The 19,137-nt window shown below is 42.6% G+C and overlaps 1 protein-coding gene across 6 annotated transcripts in view; it reads left to right on the top strand.

The window, feature by feature from the left end:
* Positions 1–4,385: 4,385 nt before the first annotated feature.
* The window catches only part of SPAG11B (sperm associated antigen 11B), a 20,421-nt gene continuing 5,669 nt past the window's right edge, over positions 4,386–19,137 (top strand). Inside the window, exons 1-3 of one of the 6 annotated variants that reach the window (XM_011995660.1) lie at positions 4,386–4,597; positions 5,175–5,327; positions 6,495–6,764. In XM_011995660.1, the coding sequence (XP_011851050.1) occupies positions 4,405–4,597; positions 5,175–5,327; positions 6,495–6,622 (474 nt within the window). In that variant the 5' untranslated portion in view covers positions 4,386–4,404 and the 3' untranslated portion in view covers positions 6,623–6,764. Of the gene's footprint in view, positions 4,598–5,174; positions 5,328–6,494; positions 6,765–15,562; positions 15,670–17,026; positions 17,363–19,137 lie in introns of those variants that run through there. The other 5 variants (XM_011995663.1, XM_011995661.1, XM_011995665.1 and 2 more) reach the window with 5 other exon arrangements.

Genomic DNA, 19,137 nt, shown 5'->3' on the forward strand with positions numbered 1-19,137 from the left:
TTGTTACTACGGTTCAGAGGGACTAGTGTTTTCCTAACATTGGCCAGGATATTACGCAAGACCAGGCCTAGACACCACATCTCAAGTGCAATTCAGAGGCAGCACAGCATGACATGTGCAAATACACAAATCCTGGAATCCCAGCTCTACTGCTCAGCAGGTCACCTTGGGAAGGTGACTTATCTGATTTGTACCTTGATTTCCCCTCCTGCCATATGGCCATTTTGCCCAACAACACTTACAAACACAGACCCAACTGCTGACCCTGTGCTAAAATTATTTTTTGCCTCCTTTTAGAATTTAATTTGATGCCTTGCCAAGAGAGGCCATCTTGCACTTCCCAGTGTAAATATAGAGCAAAGCAAGGGACTTCTACAGACTTTAATCAGCGCCACCAGCCGTGGTGGCCAGAGAGACAATAACAAGCAGAAAGCAAGGCTATCTCATTGTCATTGATAACTTGTATCGTGGTCTTCTCTGAAGAGCCCTGGGTTTGGCTTGCCGTCCTGGTGTCCTGTTGTTTTGCTTTCTAAAGAGGCTGTATTCTGAAACAGCGCCCCCTCCCACCCCCAAGTGTAATTCACATAGTCGTATTAATGAACTACTATCCTCAGCACTTAAGGACATCACAAAGTCACACTACTTTAATTTCAGGGCTTTACAGTGAAAGGACAAAGATAGATTGTTCTATTTTATTGTTTCCAGAATTGGCAGGAAATATTTAATAATTTGGACTTGATGCACTACAAACACAACCAGAAACCCAATAACATCGCTACTTATCTTCTATCTCCAAAGGATGGATACAGATCTGAAGTCTGTAGTTCACAATGAATGATCAGTAACCCTTTGAAATGTGCCTAATGAAAATCTACAGAAGAAAGGATTGTTTGGATATTTTTCACTTTATAATTTATGCATTTTTTATTATTTGAAGTTGAGAGAGAGACAGAGATTGACAGAGAAAATCTCTGGGTGAGCAAATCCACCACCCAGGTCCTTATTAAAATATCCAAAAGTGCAGAACTTGAAATTTTCAACATTCAGTAGTTAAGATTTTCAACAGTGGCACATTCTCTTTCTTGCCTCCCAAGAGACATGCCATTAAATCCTGGGAAATATGACTATGAAAAGGGGAAACATATTGCAGCCAAGTTTGTGCTCAGAAGTTGCTATAGAATCAACCTTCTCTTGCATTACCACATGACCCAAAGAAAATTAGCCTGGAGGAGTCTCACAGATGAGTGAAGCAGAGATTCCTACGTAGATTTTCTTATTCCTGAATTTTAGACTGTGGTATGTCCACAAGGACTGCTGGGATCACCTCAGTTTCATAGGCACAGAGGGCCCTGTGGGTAAAAGAAGGTGGGGTCCTGAGTCTTCCCAACATGACAAAGTCAAAGGCAGACACATGGTGAGTGGCAGAGCTGCCTTTGTGCCTGAATCCGAGAGAAAAAAATGGTCAACCTCTGAGGACTGGGAAGGGGCTGAAATGCTTTCCAGTTGTGAGAAATTACACACAAAAAATAAAAGCATCATGGAGAAAAGATACCATTCCAGTGAAAAACTACATTTCTTCTTATGTCTGTGACCACCATGAACTCCTGCTCTTCCCCAAACAATTGGCAATTTTATGTTAATTCATGTTTGTTCTGCCCCTCCATGCCTTAATCTTTCTGTTACTCTCTCTCTGTTCTTCATTACTCTCTCTCTGTTCTTCCTTATTCACCCAAACAAATTTGCTGCCTTTCCCTTTAACCTTGAGCACACTTTTGTTTATTTATGTGGACTCCATTCTGTTAATAGTGTCTGCAGTGCATAGCCTGCTCCAGATCGTTAGTCTTTAATTCACACATATAGACACATTGCTTTTTCACTCATCCCCCATTTCCTCCTCTTAAAATATTGGTTAGGTATCTCAGACAGTTTTCAGTTCTAAAATGTTACGATTGTTTTGTCAGAATTGGCAACCTCAGCCCGGTGGGGTGGCTCATGCCTATAATCCCAGCACTTTGGGAGTCAGAGGCGGGAGGATCACTTGAAGTCATGAGTTCAAGACCAGCCTGGCCAACATGGTGAAACCCCGATCTCTACTAAAAATACAAAAATTAGCTGGGCGCGGTGGCAGGCACCTGTAGCCCCAGCTACTCAGGAGGCTGAGGCAGGAGAGTCACTTGAACCCAGGAGGCGGAGGTTGCAGTGAGCCGAGATCGCGCCACTGCACTCCAGCCTGGGCAACAGAATGAGACCCCATCTCAAAAAAAAAAAAAAAAAAAAAAAAAGAATACTATTTATTATTTGAATTGACCGGAAAAAATCTTGAAACAATTATTAGAATACTCTATAATGGGTTCTGCCATCCTCCCCCTCAGGATGGATGTGGCTTTTAGCAGGAGAATTATTCAAAGATTTTTTTAGGACACAGAAATATGGCAGAAGAGGACAGGAGCTGAGAGCACTGTTGTGTTAGGAGAGATGTAACATTAATTGCCATTATTACAATTTCACCAGCTTTTGCCTGTCAAAGAGCAGAAGTAGGTTTTCCCCTGCTGCTCTTTTTAAAATTGTTCTTTTTAGAAACATGGGAGAGGGAGCTTATTTTATCTCAAGACCTAGACAAAGGAAGTGAGATCTAACTATTTCTGGCTCAGTTTCTTCATTTAAATCAGATCAAATAATTTTAATGACTTAGAAGAAGATTCCATTACCTGGGTGGTAATTACTCAAATGCTGTTATATTTTAAGTCATGATTTTGATTAATGATTCATTACTATTAATATCTGAATAGTGGACTAGGCTCGTTTTTTTCCCTTTCCTTTTGTAGAGAAGATAAAAATATGTAGAAATAAATTACCAATATACTCCAAAATTTCGATCACTTTTATAAAAGATCCACATTCCAAGTTTAAATAATTACAAATACAACTGTAAGAAATTGCTATTGAACTAGAGTATAAAAAATACCCAGAGTACATAGATGAGCGAATAAATCTTCATTTAGGGTTGAGGTAGCAGCAGCTGTCTACCTCGTTTCTTGACCATCTATGTTCTTCCAACATCCAATTGTCAGAATTTGATGCAGTAAGTGATTAAAGAAACTTATCATGGGCCAGTTGTCCCCGGTCTCCGCAATGTCCCCTTGTGCTCCTGGAATTGGAAGACTTCCTAATTCCTTAAAGTGAAAGGATGTGAATGGTGCTCCTGCTCTCCCTGACCAGCACCTCGTGCTTTGCAGTGGAGAATCTGTCCTGAGATCCAAAAGATAGTGGCCTCCGCATTGTGCTGCCAGGGCAGCTGCTGTGCGCACTTGTCCGCAGCTGTTAACCTTCTGTCCTTCGTTGGTGCTTCCCCGGATGCCCAGGTCTCTATTGTCATTGCTGCCTCTTTCTCCATTTGCTTCCAGCTTTCTCCAGGTAGAGAATAAGTATTTTTATTTACACAAATGACCTAAGTTGTTTTCTCTGTCTGGATTAAAATGCACATGCAAATGAGACATATGAGAAAAGTACTATCTTTTCCAGATATCGCTGATGTTATATTGGATATTAGGTGAATACAAAACTCTTCAACCAAAGCCTTCATCCCTTTAGTTAAGTCCAGAGCAGCCTGTCTGGGTTACATGTATGTCCGAGCTCATGCAGCCAAATAAGAAACACACACTTGGTTAAAATGTTTAAAGAGATGAAGGAGAAGGGAAGACAAGCCCTCTGCTTGGATATTACGAGAGGAGAAAACCAAGGCTCAATCACGGATTTTTTTTTAAAGAATTGAATTGGACCCAGTGACATCAACAGGAGGTGTCTGGGGGTAAAGAGAATGGAAAGGGGAGAAAAAAATCAAGACAACTCAAATTTAAGTTAAAATAGAAAGGAAGGGGGTCCAAAGCGAGGAAGGAGAAGTGGAGGGGACCAAGAAACGGGAGAGAGACTCAGGGAGGAGAAGAACAAGAAAATAACATTTTGAGCAGCCTTGGAACTCTCTGTATAACTTCAGGAAGGGAGAGTTTGTAAAACCAGGTCCTACTGGTTTTGTTGTATGTCTTATGCATGATTTTTTAACACTAAAATAAAAACGTTCGGCAGACAGGATAGAATCAACATGGCAGTTTATTTATGTCCCTATTCTCATGAACATCAGGGGGCTTTTGAGAAGCATTTGAGAACATTGGCAATTTTATGTTAATTCATGTTTGTTCTGCCCCTCCATGCCTTAATCTTTCTGTTACTCTCTCTCTGTTCTTCCTTACTCTCTCTCTGTTCTTCCTTACTCTCTCTCTGTTCTTCCTTATTCACCAAACCCATCCAAGGCATTCAGACATATTAATTACTTCCTGAAATACGTGGCTCAAGTGTTTGTTCCACCAGCAGTGGAACAAACCAGCACGTCCACATTGTCTTTTGAGAATGAGAAGCCATTCTGGGGCACCGCTCTTCCCACGCTCCGGGCCCACACACACAGCCCCACTCCATCAAAGGAGCCCTGCTGCCTGCCCACCCACCCGGGGTGCTTTCTGGCTTGCAGTCCTCTTGGCAGACATGAGGCAACGGTTGCTCCCATTCTTCACCAGCCTTCTCCTTGTGGCTCTGCTGTTTCCAGGTAAAATGGAAAGGTGACCCAGGCATGGGTGCTAGAATCTCTCTGCAATGGTCATCTGGGGTGTGGGAGTTCAGGCTGGGCAGGGAGAGATGAAGTCCTGGGAGCACACATTCCTGGTGGAGCTTTGGGTCTCTGAACTGGGTTCATAAATGGCACTCTGAATTGGCTGATGGCACTTGCTTCCCAGGGGAGAGGGTCCCACCCCGACTCCATTTTCTTATCCTTTTAACATTCCCCTTTCCCTTACAGAGAAGAATATTACATTTTAGGGAATCTTAACAACTGCATTAGTGACGCTTGAAATACATTCTCTGGCTGCGCTGGCTTTGAGGTGCTCAGACTCACTGTTCATGGCATACGTTTCTTACACGTCATTCACCTTCTCCTCTCTCTACACACAAGCGCATACAACACATGTGCACAAATGTGCACACACATGGAATACTAGCATCCCTCCCAACTCCCCCACCCAGTCACTCACACTCACTCACCTGGTAGAGCGTAGGTACCTCATGCTGACGGGTCTTCCAGGCGGAGGCCTCAGAGCATCCTCAGCCATGTGTTTCCACTTGCACAGGATTGCCCCAAGCCAGACATGTTAACCACTCAGCCACCGAGGCTCTCAGAGAACTCCGGGAAGGAGCCACTGGGCAAGGCACAAACGGGTCTCAGCTGCTACGCCACCCAGTGAAACGGGCCCTCATAATACGGCGCATCCCCCATTACCCAGGTGAGTCGGGGACCAACACGGGAAACAAGTGCATCCACTGGGGAGATGTAAAGGGAACAAATAGATGGGAAGGTGTCTGTGCTGGTCAGGGTGGGTGAGCAGTCATTGTTTGAGGAAGACATGGTGTGGGTGCGTTGGGCTGCCCTGCCTGTCAGGGAGGCCCTGGGGTCTCACAGCTTCCCCTGGGGCTGGATCACGGAGGGCCTCGTGGAACATGGAAGTTTTGAGGGGCCAAAAGGCAAATGATCTGAGGCCACGTCTAATTGCTGACTTCCTCCAAGAACAGAAGCCAGAGGAGACGCTGGTGCAAACGTGGCTTCCTGCCAGGTTGCAACCCGATGCCGTTAGCTTTGGAGGTCGTTCCACCCCACAGGAATTTACTGAATACCTGCTAAGTGCCAGGTGTCCATTGCAGTCTGGAAAATGCTTCCCGAGGATGGGGGCAGAGAATAGACTGTATTATCAGTCTACTCAGGCGAGGAGGTAGCAGGAAATTTCAAGGGACAATTGAGTCCACAGCCACCCATCTGGACTCTTTCAGAAGGGCCAGGCTTCTGGTCAACCCCCAAACCCCTGGACAGGACCAGCTACAAATCCAGAAGGGCCTGGAGGAGCCTGTAGTTTCCAAGATGCTTCTTTAATCCCAAGCTCATTGCTGATCGTAAGACAGGGAGAACTAGGTTAGCAGCTCAGTGAGCAAGAGTAAGAAAGACAGGAGGGTGTTGGCAAATTGCTGTGACATCCAGCAAATAATGTCCTGCTGAATTTGACACCTGCAGCATCCTACCTAACCTCCTATCCCTTTCTAATTGGCCCTCAGTTCCAAAGGACTCATTCATCTGGATCTCCTCCCAAGGGAAGGGAAAAAGAAAACTCAATTATTGCACAACAAATATAAACAGGTGCAATAGTAGGCATGTGTTATTTAGTCTAACGGTATTCCTATGAGACAGGATTATTCCTTCCTTTGGTTACAGGAGATTTAGCAGGGAAGAGCTATACATCTGGAGCTGATGTTTTAGTTTGGAACTTGAAGCTATTAACTATGGACAGCTGTTTCATATCCATGCCACCCCGCCCTGTCCTTCAGGGCTGTAATGACCACAGTTTGATTCTGGAGATGGTCTTAAGAAGCTAATGTTGGATTTTTTTTTTTTTTTAATGCAGAAGTTGAATCAGATTTAAGAATTGTCGACTGCAAGAGAAGTGAAGGCTTCTGTCAAGAATACTGTAATTATCTGGAAACGCAAGTAGGCTACTGCTCGAAAAAGAAAGACGCGTGCTGTTTACATTAAAACCGATGTCCCTGGTATAGAAACAAAGCTCTGCCACTTACCGGTTCTCCTGGGCCACGTTGTCCAATCAGGTGCAGGTTTTTTGCGGAAGTGTCTGAGCAGCGGGGAGCGGAGGTATTGCCACTTGTGCCAGACAGTTCAAATATTTTATTGTGGCAAAATAAATGACAAAAATGCTACCCGTGATCTTAAAGAAGATGATATAGCTTGACACAAACAGAATTTTCAAAATCACACAATTTGTCAATTTGTGCTAGTAAATGTGGATATAATAAACTTTCATTGGAAAGAATTCAAATAATTTGTTCTTTTATTCAAAAAACTATTTTTTGAATACCTACTTCTATTCTAGGTTCTGTGCAATGGAGTCCATTCTGTTCTAAGTATCGTGGGATGTAGTCAGGATGTTAGGTGTGTGGTCAAACCCATTCTCCGTCAGCCCCATCAGCAACTACGCGCAGGCCGGTTCAAAGCCCTGTTCTCTAGCAGCGGCTGAGAGTGTGCAGGCAAATGCCTTCTGGGGAGAGACTGGGAGCTGGGAGTTACGGCCTGTTCTCTTTGTGCTAAGCCTGGAAGAATAACCACTGGAAGTCCTCTTGTGCCCCTTTAAAACTACCCGTTTGTTTTTCGTGGCCTTAGAAGACACAAAACGCAGAGCCCCATCTATGACCCGATGGTGCTGTGCATTTCCAGGCCTTTGGTGTCCTGAACAAAGACCTGGATGTGATACTCAAAGAGCAAAGCAAGCAGCAAAAGTGTGTGAAGCCCAGTATTACACTCCCGGAGAGGGGAGAGTGCGCTGACTTCTGCCAAATGGGATCAGCATGACTTCGGTGTACTTGGGGCTTTTTTAATGTTTTTTTCCTTCTGTTCGTAAGGCTGCCTTATCTTTAGGCGGTGCTTGCCTTTTGATTGATAGGTGTGTTGCTTAGTTACTTTAGCCTCTGCAGGCTTGTGTGTTGTCTCCAGCCTATAATTTTAAGTACATGCATGATATGCAATCCATATGCATGCGCTTTAATGAGCTGATTATCATACGGGGTCCTGTTAAGGATACTTTTTCTCTTTAGTGCGCGTGCCTGTCTCTGAAGAGCTGCCCCTTCCTGGTTTGGTCTGGATCTTGCTGGCCATTTCTTGCTCTCTTCTTTATCTTACTGTTTGTTTTGGCTGCTTCACTTCTGCCTCTTATATTGCTTCTTGCTCACCCACCCCTTCACCTTGCTTCTGTTTCTGCTTTTATTCATTCTGCCCTTTATCCAACTTCCAGTTTCCTCTGCAATTCTCCTGCCTCACATTCACTTTCAGAGATAAGTGATTTAGGAGCCAGTCCCCCAGGTGGCAGCTATAAAACTATGCTTGATGTATTCTCCTTCTAGGGAGAAGGTGGAGACCTGGATTTTTTGCTGGAGCTAGTGGGGAAGAGCAGGCACAGTGCCTATCTATATCTCTGTTCAGGCTCCCACAGGTCTACTGTTTACCCTGCCCCTTTGGCTCCCAGATGCAGACCCAGAAGTCAGCCCTCAGGCAGCAGATGGGAAAATGGGTAGATAAAGCCCTTGCAGGTAGAAACCGGGAGGGGGGCATTTGCCTGCCTGCTCTGGCCCGAGCCCAGGGAGACAGCTGCCAAAAGTGCTTGCAAATCTGTGTCCAGCCATCTCTTTGGCATCTGTGGTTTAGGGAGACCTGCAGATGCCAGATCTATCAACCCCAAGCTGGGTGATTTAGGAGCCAAATCCCTGGGTGGGAAGCATAAAGGTCAGGGTACTATATGTGTGGTCCAAAGCCTTCACTCTTCAGGGAGAAACTAAGAGTTGGGACTTCCTTACTGATTGATTGTAAGGTGCTATGCCTGGGATAGGGATTGTGCTGGGAGTGTATCTCAGCTCTTCCCGCCTCTTTTCACATGAATATTTTCTCAGTTGCTTGATGTGTAGCAGTCTTTCAACTAGTCTTTGGCTTTCTCTCAGAAAGAACTGATCTGTGTGTTGCTATTTCTTTGGTGTATCTGTGGAAGGAAGGAAAGGCTGGAGCCTCTGATTCCACCACCTTGCAGATGTCAGTCTGGCACATCCTTGATTACTGTGTAGTTGAGCATTTTTTCATTTGTTTATTGATCATTTTTTCTCTTCTGTAAAATTTAATAATTTACTGGGTTACACTTTATTTATTTTTTATTTTTTTTTTTATTTTTGGATGGAGTTTCACTCTTATTGCCCAGGCTGGAGTGCAATGGCACTATTTCAGCTCACCGCAACCTCTGCCTCCTGGGTTCAAGCGATTCTCCTGCCTCAGCCTACCTAAGTGGCTGGGATTACAGGTGTGCATCACCACACCCAGCTAATTTTGTATTTCTAGTAGAGATGGGGTTTCTCCATGTTGCAGGCGGGTCTTGAACTCCTGACCTCAGGTGATCCGCCCACCTCAGCCTCCCAAAATGCTGGGATTACAGGCGTGAACCACTGTGCCCGGCCCGGTTACTACTTTATTCTTATCCATGTATATGTGCTCCTTTTATATCTAACCTTACATATTATTTCCTCCATCAATTGTCTTTCTTTTCTCTGGAATGCCTCCTGTTTAAACCCCAGTTATCCTTGAAATATCCTCTCATTATCTTTCAACCATAATTTTCATGTTTTTCCCTTTTGTTCTCTACTTTGCAGATATTTATTTTTATATCAGTTTCTCTTCCTGTAGAGCCCTTTTATTTTTTTTACTATTTTTGGATTTTGAGGTTCAGTTATTAGATTTTTATTTATTTTTAAAAAGTCTTACATTTGTAAATAGTCTTTTTCTTTCTCAACGTGTGACTTTCTCATGGGACCTAATTCTCATTTTGCTGACCATAGTTTCTCAAATCTCATTAGGAATACACATTGATTTTTTAAAAACTGCGTTTTTCCATTCACATAGCACATATTCCAGTTCAGTTAAGTCTCTTCCAGTTTTTAAAAGTGCTGATTTCACTTCTGCTAGTTTTACACTGACTGCTAACATCTACTTGCTCAAGCAGACCAGCTGTGGAGGATTGCTTTGGTAGGGTAGGCTTGAGAGGTGGCAAAGAATCAATGTGGGTAGAATCTGCTGTTTGTCTTAAAATTTTCTGTAGAGTATCTCTACTTAAAAGAAGTTTCATGGATCTCTTTAATAAATACATAGGGAAGAAATAATGATATTTGCCTAACCTGTCCGTAAAATCTTCATCAGTGGTAATTACTTTAAACTCAAGTTAATTAATAATAAACTGCATACCACAAAACTTTGAGCTCATTATTCTCTTTGCAGCTTTCTTTAATTCCCATAAATTAAAAATTCCTGCAAATATTGTTATTTATGAGGTTGCTACAAAACTAATTGCAGTTTTTGCCATTGAAAATAATGGTCAAAACCGCAATTAGTTTTGCACCAACCTAAATACAAGTATCTGGGTAACAATCAGGATCCCGGGGCTCAGCATAGGAAAAAGCAAGGCACACAGGGCCCTTTACAGAATGCCACCTTTCCAGGCTTCTTTTCTGAACAAAGCTGTTCCTTAATCAACTTACATACGGGCACACTCACATAGGGCTGACACCCGGCGATAATGAAGGTATGTGAAACTAGTACTTACACACAAAACCGGAAGCAGTGGTAATTTAAATAACCTCTTCGTAAAGCAATCTTAATATGTATGTAAGACATAAAATACTTATTCCTATTGTTTCAGTTATTTTGCTCAGAAATTATCCTAGGAAATAAAAAAAAAATTGAGAAACCTAAAAAACTCTAAAATATTCAAAATAGAGCACTGTATCAGCAAAGTATAATACATCTACTCAGAGATATTACATATTCCTTAGGTATCATAAATATAACACAGTGAAAAACCATTAAAATGCATAACATTTTCAAAATACGTATCTGTCCTAAAAATTATGATACCAATGTTCACATATTCGATATAAAATTAACTGTAAGAAGTATGTTCAAAAACAATAAAGTTTCTAATGTTAAAATTGTTGGCGATTTTTAGACATTTATACCTTTAAAAATACCATGAAGTTATTGAATTACTCTTAAAATTTAAATATACATTTGTAAGAACAAAATTAATGTGCCTAAAAATAAATATATATGTATTTACAAATATATCCCTTAATTATAGGCAAAGACATTCTGTTGTAGACTCAAGTTGCACCCAGAAACTCACAGATTTAACATAAGAAAGCACTTCCTGGGCAGTAAGATGATAAGACTCCTTGTTTGTATAGTGGTGAGTAAAAAATAAATAAAAAATTTTTTAAAAGATGATATGACATTAAAGCATGTTACCCAGAGAGATTTTGGAGCCTATCTGGGATTCATAAAAAACAGGTAGAAGCTGATTTTATTTTCCTCTCATTCTTTGGTATTATAATATTTGCAGTGCTGGGTTGGGGACAAGGGGAGGGAGAGCATTAGGATAAATACCTAATGCATGCGGGGATTAGAACATAGATGACAGGTTGACAGATGCAGCAAACCACCATGGCACGTGCATATCTATGTAACAAACTTGCACGTTCTGCACATGTATCCCAGAATTTAAAGTAAAATAAAATAAAAATAAATAAAAATTACAGTCATTAAAAAAATAATTTGCCATCCTGCTTGGAGACAACTGAATAAATATAATGGGTTCTCAAGGTCAGTCCTGAGTCAGCAATTCCATTAGTTATGCATTCTTTGTTCTTCTCACGGCAGCTTTTTAGTACAGGCCCCGGAGCCCTGCTGACGTTTTATGGCCACCAGCTGCACCGCAGTGGGAAGAGGTCCTTAGGAGCTTGCTGGAGGCTGTCTCAGAACCCACTGCAGCACACCTGACTGCCTTGTATTCAGCTCTGTACGCCCACCTTCCGCCCAGTGTCTTTCCCTCCCCTGCACCCCAGTAGCTTTCCCTGGGATTTGATCCTTCTGACTCATCCATTGCCCAGAGCGTCCCTGTCATCAGGAAGCCTGTCTTCTCCTCAATGCCTGAGGTCTGCGGGGCAAGGGACAGGTGGGCAGGTTCAGTCAATTCTACCCCATTGCACCTCGCATGACACAAATAATGGTCACTTCTAGTCTTTGCTTACTGTCCCTACATGTGGTGGTCACTGCAACCCTGCAGGGTTGACCTGCTCTCACTTGGCTTATTCTTACCTCTCTGGGTCATGGAAAATGACCTTCTGCACCCAGGGAATCTCCCTTAGTTGATAAGACCAAAATGGAAACAAATAATAAGACCAAAATGGAAAGTTAGTCTGCCTTCATAAAGAGAGATTAAATTCATTAACACAAACCCTGCCTCTTTCTTGAAAGACCAAAAAAAAAAAAAAAAAAAGTCTCTGGAGCAAGAGGAGTAACATTAGCATTGTCCATGAGGATAAACAAGTGAGGAGAACCCCCAGCTAGCTTTTTTATCATCCCGAAAGGAGACACCAGTAAGCAGCCACTGGATTTGCCAGCTGTACACATTTCACATATATGAAATTATACAATATGTGGTATTTTGTGCCTAGCTTATTTTACTTAATCTGAGATTTTCAAGGTTCCTCCATATTGGAGAATGTGGCAGCACTTCTTTTCCTTTTGTGACCGAACAATATTGCATTTTATGGATGTGCCACACTTTGCTTATGCATTCATCAACTGATGCACATTTGCACTGCTTCCACCATTGACAGTTGTGACTAATTCTACTATGAACACTACACTCATGTACAAGTTGTGGTTTGAACACCTATTCTCACTGCTTGTATGTATACACCTAGGAGTCGAACTGCTACGCCATATTGGAACTCCTGTTGTTTAACTTCCTGAGGAAATGCCAGACTTCCACAGCAGCTGCACCACTGTACATTCCCACCAGCAACATATGAAGGTTACAATTGCTCCACATCCTCACCAACACTTGCTGTTTTCGGAAATTTTGTTTTGTTTTGTTTCGTTTTGAGACGGAATCTCGCTCTGTCGCCCAGGCTAGAGTGCAGTGGCGCCATCTCAGCGCACTGCAACTTCTGCCTCCGGGGTTCAAGCGATTCTCCTGCCTCAGTCTCCCGAATAGCTGGGACTACAGGTGCCCACCATCACGCCCGGCTAATTGCCTCGCTAATTTTTGTATTTTTAGTAGAGACAGGGTTTCACCATATTGGCTATGCTGGTCTGGAACTCCTGACCTTGTGATCCACCCGCCTTGGCCTCTCAAAGTGCTGGGATTACAGGTGTGAGCCACCGCTTCTGAAGTTTTATTTTATTTTTTATGACCATCCTAGTAGATGTGAAGTGGTAGCTCATTATGGTTTTGATTTGCATTTTTCTAATGACTAATGACATTGAGCATCTTTCGTGTGCTTGCTGGCCATTTGAATTTCTTCTTTGGAAAAATCTATTTAAGTCCTTTGTCCATTTTTAAATGTGTTGTTTGCCTCTTTGTTGTTGAATTGTATCAAGATTTTTTAAAATACAAAAACATTTTTTCTACTTTCAAATGTTTGCAAACCCAAATGTATTTTTCCTCTCTTCTTACACTCTTCTTTTCCATTCCTGAGTATGATACACATCAGAATAATTATCTTGTATGTAGAGACAAATTGAACTCTATTTCCTTTCGACTCTGCAGCTAGATGAACCTATGAGCCTATGACCAGATATTAGTCAATAAGGTTGATTTTCTATTTTGATTTCCTTGAAATGATATGTCTTATTATTCAGAATTATCCACGAAATAGTTCCTTGGGGATTGCTTTCTGGATCTGTGATTTGGAAATGGATTCAAGTCTGGAGGAGAAGGTATGTGATAAAATTTGATACTATTAATTTATTTCTCCCTCAAATGAGTTTATTTTCCAACATAGTCTATTGTTTCCAAACTATACAGAAATTTTTTAAACTATAATTTCACAATGATTTGATTAGTGGCTGTACTGCTAGAAAAAATATGCCATCCAGCTTTACCTTAGATCCTTCCCAAATAAGGTGTAGTATAAATAGAAAGAATGAATATAAAGTATAAAATATGCATTTTATTGTTTTATCTATAAATCATCTTAGTGACTTTTAAAAAATGACTCAAATTTTTGAATATACACACTCAGTGTTTTTATCAAACAATTATTCATGTATCGTACAGCCACTTTGTCCATGCACAGGATACATTCAGAATTATCATTAGTCCTTGGGATCCTTGAAGTTAGGGTATCATTTTGGTGTGGAAGCCAATTTCCCTAAGGGGCAAATGAAACTGCTTTTCTTTTCTTTTCTTTTTTTTTAATGAGAGATTTCAGAGATGTCTTCAGAACAAATGCTCCACAGAGAAAGAATTTCACATTTTAATCAATTTTTTAATGTACTGAGTTGGACCCTCACAAATATTCATAACTATTTTACAATTACTTAGTACATGGCTAACATTTAAGGTAATCTTTTTTTTCTGGCAGAGGGTCAAAAGCAGCTTGGAGTGCCCAATTTCCCCTAAAGTCCTAACTTCAAAGGTGCTTTTGCAAGGTACAGAAAGGTCTGTGAATCACACAATCCCTGCCAGGGCACGCTGTCCTGCTTAATCTCTCCAGAGATGGAAAGTTCAAAATGAACACCGAGCCTCTGCCTCTTTGGCATGCTCGCACTGTTCACCCATGCAGAAAGTCCAAGGCCACTGCTTGATGTCTCTTTTTCGAAATCCATGTCTAGGTAAGACTCATGGTGAGATATGGTGGTTGTAGACAGGTTAACGAAGGCAGAAGACAGCTTGCAGAAATATGAGGAAGATGCTCTGAAGAATAACAAAGCTCTGCAAGATATTAATATAGGCAAGGCCAGAATAATATCTAGAGTCTGTTATTGCCTACATAAAAATGGGGTATGGATTCATCTCTGCTTCCATATATGTGGGACACCTCTGGAAGGATTAATAAGAAGCTAATAGCAATTGTTATGAAGCCCAGGGGGATAGAAGACACCCTTTTCACTTTCCCCTTATGCTTAAGAGAATTTTAAAGAAAATAAATCTAAGTGACCCTGGGACTAAAATCAAATAGGGACAAAATGCGCAGCTTCATCAACTGTGTGTTTTAATACCACACATTATATAAACCCACACAAAAAATCGTGTCCTTGCAGACTCTGTTTTCACAACCCCCGGCATCCAGCCCAGGATGGCACAGCCCTGCAGCCCCCGGGGGCTCTCTGCATTCCTCACTAGACTGTCACCTCCAACAGGGGATAACTTCATCAAATGAGAGAAGACCCTGTCGTCTTCCCCCAGAGTAGACAACGTCCTGGATTTTCACAAATCGATGAATTTTGCCAAATTTTTGGAATAATGTGGTACATTGTCTCTGGTTTTTTTTTTCTTTCAGCATAGCGTTTGTGAGGTGCATTCACGTTGTTGTACGCATCTTCTTGTTTTTCTATTCTTGTTGTGGTGTGGAAATACATTATGTGTTTTATTGTTGTCATAATACACTATTTGGTTGCGTTCTCTTGGCTGCAAGGAACTGTGCTACAGTGAACATTCATGCACATGTCTCCTGATGCACATGGGCCTATGTTTCTGTTGGTAGATGGGAGTCATGTTGCTGGGAAATAAGCTATTTATCGGCTCAACTGTGGTGGACACCGCAGCTTTCTGAAGGCAGAAAATATATCTTTACACAACCATGTCTCTAGCACCTAGCACAGCGCTTGGCACTCAGTAGCCACATCTCAACGTTGGTTCACTTTTCTCTTCAACATCCGTATATGGAATTCTTGGTTGATCCCTGCTTCTCTGAATATCAGGAAACCAATCTATTTTTAGGCAGAAAGGGAAGAGTAGTCAGTAACCTTCTGCCCACAGCCTTACTCAGTAGAGCAGATAAATACGCTCATGCTGATCAGTATTCCCAAAAACCTATAAATGTCCCACTTTGTGCCTTCTCCGCTCCATTTCATTCCGTCATTCATCATATTTGCTCTCCTTCACGGGAGGGCAGGGAGGTTCAACGGACCTTAAAACATGAAGGTCTTTTTTCTATTTGCTGTTCTCTTCTGTTTGGTCCAAACAAACTCAGGTAAATGTCTCCTGGTTAGCCCTGGGGAAGGTCGTGCAGGAATTCCATTTTTGTGTGTGTCTGTGTGGACAGTGTGGAGGTGTGTCTGTATGTGGTTAGTGGGTACAGGTGGGCCACAGTGGGGCTCAGCCTTGAACAATTTTGATCTCCCCTGTGAAGTTTTTTTAAAAGCTAAATAAGTGTTACAAGGATCTTGACACAAGACAAATGAGTATGTTTGCTGGGATACAAGTGAGAAGCACTCACTGCAGTCTGAGAAAAGTTTTCAGAAGGAAGTTACAGTCATACAAATGTCAGAGCTGGAAGGGAATCAGAGATCATCTATAGCAGCCGCATATTCTACAAAAAGAAAACCAAAGTCCAGAGAAAGTGTTAATTTACCACTGTGCAATGAATAATTATGGGCATAGTAGGTCTTCAAACTTTTAATAGTCCCCCTGCTTGCTTATATAACTCATTTTACAGATGGGCAAGCTGAAGTGTAACCAGTTAAATGAGTTCTCTAGGGAGACATAATGAGATATTGGCAGACATAAGACCAGAATCCAGGTCTCCACGCTTCCAGGCTGGGGGCTCTTCTGTTTTGACTAAAGATGGACCCCCCACCTTCTTCACTTTGCTGTCTCCTCCAAGCTGTGACAGGGCTGCAATGATACAGAATCAGAGATTAGACCCCGTTTGGAGGTTGGATGTTGTGCAAGAGTGTTTTCATAATCACACAAGACCAACACTGTGGTGGTGTTGTTGTTGCTGCTGCTGCTGCTGCTGTTTAAAGTCATTGCACGTGGCATTTGCAGATCTGACATAAGTAAGATCTTTCTTCCAACCATCTCTTGCACAATGCCCTGTTGTTATAAAAAAATTCAGGTGGTCATTTGTGACTTACAAGCCCACAGGTCCTGGTGAGGAGACAGGTTTTATTTCCTCCTTTTCATTGTAGGACATAAAACTAAAAATTGGGCCATAAGCTGAGAATGGGTTAATACTTCTAATTTCCTTAGAGACCAAGACCTGTCCCATTCTGGACCACTTCTGTTTTCCAAAACTCCCTTTGCTTCCTTCTAGTGCACATCTCTCACCAGGAGGCTCGAGGACCCTGATTTAAGAGCTGCATGGGCTTTTTAGGGCCTAGATGGGCCAGGTGAGCATGCATACAACACACCCTATCAGCAACGTATCAGATATAAATTATCGTTCCTGTTTTAAAGCTAAGAAGCCAAAGTTCGGTTAAATTGGGACTTGTCCAAAAGTACTTAGCATTGTCAGAATACAGCAACCCTTGGCTGTGGGCTGGGGTCGTCTCCTATTCTCTGCACGATATGAGTTAAATGTCACCTCTCTTCTGTTGTATCCATAGGGGATGTTCCACCGGGGATTAGAAATACCATCTGCCTTATGCAGCAAGGGACCTGCAGACTTTTTTTCTGCCATTCTGGTGAGAAAAAGCGTGACATTTGCTCTGATCCCTGGAATAGGTGTTGCGTATCAAATACAGATGAAGAAGGAAAAGAGAAGCCAAAGACCGATGGCAGATCTGGAATCTAAAATATAAGCTCCTGGAAGGCAGGGATCTTGAAGTATCCCAAGGGCTTAAAGGAACGTGTGGCTTGTAGTAGGTGTTCAATAAATATTTGTTGAATGAATTTAGCACCAAAGGTGAAGAGCTGATAAAATAATTTTTTTAGCTTCCTTACTTCTCCATGTACTGCCTTTTCCAAGGGGTCTCAGAATTTCGTGATATTCCACTTTCCTTTCCTAGTCAAGGGAATATCTCTTAATTACCTGGAGATAGGAATAGACTAGAAACCAAGCTCCAAACTGATATTCAGAGGGACATAAGTGCAACCAATCTGCTGCTCTGTTTTCCATCTGATGACATCTTTCTTACCACACCCAGCACTAGACTTCTGCTTATTCACCCAGATGGTAATGCACTTTATCCCTTTTCCCTTTATGCCTCCTCAAGCAGTATCACCAATAGGTCACATTTTGGTAGGATAGTATTGTTTTCCAGCATTTACTCTTAGGCTATTTCAATTGATGAATACAACAAGCTGATAGTGTGTATAATGAGGTGCAAGCAGGTCCATTTTAGGAATGAAAGAAAAATGAAAATCATCAGGCAAAGCACATTTCCCCCAGGCTAGCAATTCATAAATGGCATTCTCAGTATGCCTATCAGCCAGCATTCATTCTTCTATGTTCCTTCTAAAAAACATATTTCTGTGCAATTGGAGCAAGGCAGGGCCCCTGCTCATGGAGATTCCTGAATGCTTAGCTGCCTTTTGCCTTTCTCTGGATCTTGCTTGAATTTGTTGAATACTAATTCCAAGAGTAGTGAATACTAATTACAGGTAAGGAATGTAAAACATAATAAAAACAAACGTGCTGAGAGGTAGAGACCACGTGCCAAGCTTTCTCCCGACTGACAGGGGGCTTCGGAAGATGCTCTGTGTCCCTGTTTGTGTCGCTGCCTGAGTCCGGTGTGCTTCTGAATGAGCCGAGCTGCTCCAAAGAGCCCCCTAGAATGTACACTTTGGGGCCGAGTCTCAATTCCCAGCTCAGGTTGCAATGAATATTTGGCATCATGCCTTTGGCCTCTCACAACCTCTTCTAAACTCACTCTTGCTTTCCTCTTTTCTAAATACAATCAGACAGACCCCTGGAAGTGCACAGAGTAAGTCTGTCTTAGGCACAGGCACCTCTGCAGGGCCCTCTGTCATGCCTCTAGAGGGAAGAGCCATTGTTCCATCCCTGAAGGGAATGACTTCCTGAAGGACATTGGCCCCTATTAGCCTCGACTCAGAGTGAAACGCAGCAAACGTCCATGCCTCAGAACAGGCAGACACATTCTCAGGCAGGAGTGCCACCAACTCACACCAGCAGATCTGTGTACCAGAAACACAAAATAACATGAAGGGGCACTGGGGGGCTGGAGCCTGGTTCCATGAGGATGGGACTTCTGGGCAGGTGCTGTTAGACAGCAGCCCCTTCTCTTGGCCTCATCTTCCTCAGAAATGAAATGAAGGAGCTGGGCTCAATCTCAGACCCCATCAGAGCACAGCAGCCCATGGGTGTGGAAGCAAAGCCTCACCCAAGGACCTACAGGGTCTCCACCAGGTGAGGTGGGGAGGATGGGAACCCCGTTCCTCCCTGCCAGGGTGGTGCAGGTGAGAACCCCCAGGGAGCCCTCCGCAGAATCCAGGGCTGGCCAGCAGGGCACTCGCATGGGCCCTGGGCTGTATTATTGAATATTTTTAAGGTGGACCCTGGGCCTGGGCTGATCTAAATTGTGGAAAATGTTATCTCCTTCTTAAGTAAAACTTCTCCAAAGGAAGTGTGTGTCCACCTGTCAGGAATGGCAAAAAACTGGTACCTATGGCATTGCCCAGCACAAAACAGGCTGCCTGGGAGTGTTTGCTGAGGCTTCCGGGAAGTAAACATGAAGGGAAGCGAAGGAGGGAAAGG

The sequence above is a fragment of the Mandrillus leucophaeus genome, unplaced genomic scaffold (genome assembly GCF_000951045.1).
Source record: "Mandrillus leucophaeus isolate KB7577 unplaced genomic scaffold, Mleu.le_1.0 Scaffold495, whole genome shotgun sequence".
Taxonomy (NCBI): domain Eukaryota; kingdom Metazoa; phylum Chordata; class Mammalia; order Primates; family Cercopithecidae; genus Mandrillus; species Mandrillus leucophaeus.